Source organism: Homarus americanus, unplaced genomic scaffold, assembly GCF_018991925.1.
Source record: "Homarus americanus isolate GMGI-L3 unplaced genomic scaffold, GMGI_Hamer_2.0 scaffold40248, whole genome shotgun sequence".
NCBI lineage: Eukaryota > Metazoa > Arthropoda > Malacostraca > Decapoda > Nephropidae > Homarus > Homarus americanus.
Genome location: NW_024712526.1, coordinates 12,156,682 through 12,162,546, shown reverse-complemented (window position 1 = coordinate 12,162,546; position 5,865 = coordinate 12,156,682). Strand labels below are relative to the sequence as shown.

Genomic DNA, 5,865 nt, shown 5'->3' with positions numbered 1-5,865 from the left:
ACAAATATTATTGAGTAAGTTTGGAAGAGTGTGAAGGGAGAAAGTTAAGAGTAAATGTGAAACTGAGAAGAGAGACGAGGAGAAATGAATGTTATCTTATGTGGAAACAGAAGTAAGATGTTTCAGGGAATGGGGTAATGAATGACGTGTTAGTAATGGTGGAATGTGTAATATACCGAGTCATAACAGCAGCTGAGGGTAAGGTGGTTATAGCTGCTTCACAACTGTAGGTAGGGAGGGAAGTATGTTAAAGGATGATTTTGTGTGGTTTAAGGGGATGGTTCAGTTGATGTTAGGTGATACTGAGTTGTATGGAACGAAAAGTAAAAATCAGGTGAAATATGGCACACCTGGTGTGTCACAAAGTGTGTTACTAAGTCTGTGACACGATTTGTCACTAGGTGTGTTACATAGGGCGGCGACAGTGGTTGTTGACGAGGTATATACTACTGCCCTGCACCAAGCGAGAGTAATGTGTCAGTATATGTATGTGGTCTAATGTTAGTGTGAACGATAACACTTACACGGGTTTACATAGTTCTTAAAACCTGACCAAGGCAATGTTTACACAGGAGCTCGTAAGAGTTCAATTTATGGCGTCACTAATTTAGAATTGGCGATATGTTGACAGTGTAGGGAGTACAGCCCTAGCATATTACATCCTGTACACTGTATATGAGTTCAGGTTTTCATGCCCGGAGCACAGCCTACCAATGGCACTCCTCCCAACCTGGAAAAGCAGAGGGGCACCCCTCCCAGCCTCGGGAAGCAGAGTGGCACCTCTCCCAGCCTGGGGAAGCAGAGTGGCACCCCTTCCAGCTTGAGGGAAGCAATCAATGGCACCCCTCCCAGCCTGGGGAAGCAGCGTGGCACCCCTCCCAGCCTGGGGGAAGCAGACAGTGGCACCCCTTCCAGCTTGAAGGAAGCAATCAATGGCACCTCTCCCGGCCTGAGGGAAGCAGCCAGTGGCATTCCTCTCAGCCTGGAGGAAGCATCCAGTGCCACCCCTCTCAGCCTGAGGGAAGCAGCCAGTGCCACCCCTCTCAGCCTGAGGGAAGCGGAGTGGCACCCCTCCCAGCCTGGGGGAAGCAGACAGTGGCACCCCTTCCAGCTTGAAGGAAGCAATCAATGGCACCTCTCCCGGCCTGAGGGAAGCAGCCAGTGCCACCCCTCTCAGCCTGAGGGAAGCAGAGCGGCACCCCTCCCATTCAAAATCGCTGCTAGTTCTTTTCAGTCCTATTCTCTACAACGTTTCTAATTTTTGTGTGTAAGATCTGCTCCAACAACTACAGTGCCTGGCTGAGGAGGGCAATGCTGGTTCATGTTTATCTCCTTAACTTTCCATTTGAGAGACGTCACTCGTTTCCCCCTTTTTTGAAGAGTTCTTTACTGACGATGTTTGGACTACATTCTTACTGCTTTTGTTTCCAACTCTTATCTGCTCATGATCATCTTTCTTGCCTTTGTCTCCCATAATCTCTTCTTACAGTTCTAAGTGTTTCTCATCTCTTGCCTTATCCTCATTCCTGTATTATTTCCCCTGTGTCTCTATCTCAGTCCCTCCACTTCCTTCTCCAATTTCTTCCTGGCTTCTTTCCTCTTCTTTATGGTTGGCTTTGCTTCTTCAATACATAGCCGTTGTTCTTTCTCTCCATTTTTACATTTTCTTCCCAGGCGTTTGACCAGACAACTCCTCAGGTCTGTCTACAAATCTTAACTTGAAATCTGCCAAACACTTTCTCTATCAGTGCTGCCAGAGGGAATGGTCGAAAAATCCCCAAATTCAAGCGTAGAAAATTCCCCCTTTTCTAATAAGTCTATTGCCATTTCAGCTTCCTGGAGTTATGGACTATGTGTATGATGCAGTAAATACCAAATTGGCATAATATCATAAATTAACTTTCATACCTTCTAGCCTTCATTTTCAAGATTTGATTCAGTGATACATTCCCTAGTTTGGGTTTCTTAAGTTCGATCTTTGTGTTTTAGCTTGATAATCTCTATAAAATTTACATCTATAAGCTTAATACAAAATTTGGGGGAGTATTTTTCAGTAAGTATATGTAATTTTTTTTTAACCCCCTGCTGGCTTCTTAACTTACCACCGTCACCACTATAAAGTAATATTTAGTACGTACATACATACATACATACATACATACATAACTTCTATATCACACACTATAAAGATACAAATCAAATATTACTTATACAACAACAACAACAACAACACTCACATGACTACAACAACTTGACAAAGAAATCGATCACAGTTTAACCTTACCAGCAATAGATACTGCGGCCGTAGAACAACTGAGTAGGAGACATAAAGGAACACGAGAAGCGAGCGTCAACGATACTACTCGGCCAGCACCTTAATCCGTTCAAGATGTGTATGTGTATTTAACGTCACTCACCAAGTAATTTAGTTTATAGGAAAATATGCCCAAATTCAGACCGTAATTCCCCCCCCCCCATTGTTATTCATAAATCCTCATAACTGGCAGCATTACTCACTACGTTTCTATTGTACCTTCCTCCAATTCTCACTTCGTCCCCTATATCTCTCTCCCTCTCGTCTCCACTTCCTCTACTTAATTTCCCTCTTCCTCATTCTTGATTTCTGTTTTTCCTCTCGTCTTATCACCTCAAACACCAGAGGCTTATGGCTGGGGTGCGCTGAGTTCCCCTGCACCCGCCTCGCTGCGCCTTCTTCCCCGCCCGCTAGCTGCTCTTAACAATCACCACCAGATCAATCTCGGTGCTGTGGTTCTCGTGTGCCACTGTCAAGCCGCTCCTTCACAACATCTCTACCACATATTGCCCTTCTCCCTTTCTATTGCCCTCACCATAATTGCTCACTGACTATCTGTAGTGGATTCCAGTTTCATCATGAGCTTTGAAAATTGCCAGAAAATAAAATATCAAGCTACAAAATAATAAAATAGTGTACAATATAATGTATGTAGTATAGTAGGGGGTATAACGAACTACCCAGTTTATACATTATGAATAAACTAGACGAGAACATAAAACTCACTACCTTCTTCCACACAAATATTTTATACAATCCTCTCAATGAAAAATAAATATATATTGATAATATAATATACACGTAACAAATGATTTGAATTTATACACACACAAAAGTTTATTTTGTGAATCGTGAAATATTGCTCCAATCAACTTAGTGACGTCAGATTACGTGATTTAATACAACTAGGGCAGCGCACAGTACCATGTTAACCAAAATATTGTTTTATATACTGTACATTCTTGTTATTTACAGACTTACATATTGAAGTACAGTACTTTAAAATACAATTGGAAACTATTATAATGGACAAACTTAGTGAGGTTATTATGTCTGATACTGTTAATATTATCAGCGTAGTATTATAAACACACTAAATAAGCGTGCGGTTCACATCTACCCGTCACACTAATACATTATATTCTCTACTTGGGGAGGAGATATTTATGTACAGTTTCTATATAAAAAAAAAATAGACAAGAGAGAGACAGTAAGTCATTGTCTCCTTGAAGATGAACTTGAAACGCAACCTCACGATGACTAAACTTAAACTCCAAATTTACTTTTTTTTCACGGACACAATCATCCTATCCCCCAAATCGGAGGCTAATGAATAATACTATACGAGCAGGAGACCTATAAACACGAGTTAATACAAGGTACAAGCGGTGTGGGGAACAGGGTTATCGACTGTCAATACTGATGAGAATGGCAACAGAAATACTCCTGGGAGGAAAGCTTTTGCTGCCACCACCGCGTCCGTCCGGCTGTGGCAACTTTCTACAACTTTAAATTTAAGAACACACGAAAAGAAACTGAAATAATATTATAAATATCATTGTACCTATAATGTGTAATGAACCCAGTATATTTTTTTGAGTTAAGGATAAAACATACCAAATATACTGTACGTTACATTACAGTACACCTTCCCCCAAAATGTTTCCGGTAACCCTTCTTCCCTTCCCAAGGAAACAGTGGCTACACCTAATAATTTCATCTGATATGTCAAACACATTTAATCATCTTTCTACATGAATATAATATTTGTTTTTAATGTTCCATCCTCAGATCATGTAAAATAAAGACAATATTTACTAACATATTGAAATATTACTGGTGAAAAAAGTACATTGATATCACTCTATTTAGTCTCATATTACGCTATTTTTTTCTTCTCATTACTAAAAAAAAAAAATAAAAAATCCGAGCTATTCTATTTTTTCCAACTCGTTCCCACAAACACACGATATTATTTCAGGCCTCAGTAACCAATTAATAAGCGGCAACGAGAATAACCCGCCCAGCATATCTGAACGAGTCTACAGTAGAATCTCAGTACAGTTTTAGGAGAGATAAAATACTAAGAATAGCTTCTGTGTACTGAAGGGATCAAGGATGTTCCTATGTGATATATTTGTGAGTTTCAGCGTTAATCAATTCCTTAGATACACTATGCCATATTCAGTTACCAGATACAGTGATCATACGAGTGTTTGTGAATCTTACTTTGGACTAACTTAATAAACAGAACAGCATAAAAAAACGAGACTACGACAACACCTGAGGAGATATTTGTACACTGTTCTTCCCTGTCAGACAGTGTCCTACAACTATCCTCCCTGAACAGTTGGTAAGATTTTGCTGAAATTTGTCGGATTCACCACAAAAAATTACTCAAGCGTGTGTGTGTGTGTGTGTGTGTGTGTGTGTGTGTGTGTGTGTGTGTGGGGGCAATAAAGCCAAGGATTTACTTTATCAACAAACACACAGTTATTAGCCTCTAGCCGACACGAAGGGAGAAAACATCTTCGGTTTAAAACGATGAATCTAACCTTTGGGGAGTAAATAACAAGACGGAAATAACCTTATGTAGAGCAATGTGGGGGCTGTGTAAGTGTAGAGCCGTGGGGGTGTGTAAGTGTAGAGCAGTGTGGGGCTGTGTAAGTGTAGAGCAGTGTGGGGGCTGTAAGTGTAGAGCGGTGTAGCTGTAAGGTAGAGTGTGTGGGGGCTGTGTATGTAGAGCAGTGGGGCTGTAAGGTAGAGCCGTGTGGGGCTGTGTAAGTGTAGAGCAGTGTGGGGGCTGTGTAAGTGTAGAGCAGTGTGGGGGCTGTGTAAGTGTAGAGCAGTGTGGGGGCTGTGGAAGTATAGAGCAGTCCTCATTCAACAGAAAATACTTAGCCCTCACCGAAAATAGTCAGCCCTCACCTAACACAATACACAGCCCTCACCCCACCACCACCCTGACTGGCAGTGTTGGCATTTTCATATACGTGGTGATCATTCATGTGTCATGCGTGCAACATTTTTGTCATATCCTTCATGGTCTGCACACCTAGTTGAGGTTCACCACACACTGTGAGGGGTAATTTTACCTCGGCAAACTGACCTGCAGCTGCGATAGTGGTGCTGTGTTGCCGCCAACCACTGTATGGTGGACTCACATTTAACGTTGTGTTGTAGAAGATAATACTACCCCAGTTGTTTACAGTTTTGGGATTGTTTAAAATAATAAGTATTTTTTTTATATACCTACAGTCAATAATTTCTTTATTTTCGTTGTGTTTAGGGTACGGTAAAGGGTCAAGGATAAAATTAATTTAATGTCAAGTTGATCCCGGTCACGCGTGTGTCTGTATGCACGGGACATTGAGTGCTAATAATCCACGGGTCTTAATTTGACTGTCAATGGAACAATAAATCTCTTTTAAATAACGTTAAATAAAACATAATGAGATTTTGAGGAATTTCGTGAAACGGAAACACCAGATCGAACTAAAAGTCTGTTGAAAATGTGGCCCTTGAAAATAACATTAATTTGGAGTGAATTA

The 5,865-nt window shown here is 41.0% G+C and overlaps 1 protein-coding gene across 1 annotated transcript; it reads left to right on the top strand.

Annotated features, from left to right (window-relative positions):
* Positions 1-691: 691 nt before the first annotated feature.
* On the top strand, positions 692-1,258 carry LOC121863714 (basic salivary proline-rich protein 3-like). The gene has a single exon (XM_042362459.1). The coding sequence runs from the start codon at positions 692-694 to the stop codon at positions 1,256-1,258; it is 567 nt and encodes a 188-aa protein (XP_042218393.1).
* The last annotated feature ends 4,607 nt before the right edge of the window (positions 1,259-5,865 follow it).

Coding starts and splice junctions, on each gene's coding strand:
- LOC121863714 (XM_042362459.1), top strand. CDS start 692: ATGCCCGGAGCACAGCCTACCAATGGCACTCCTCCCAACCTGGAAAAG.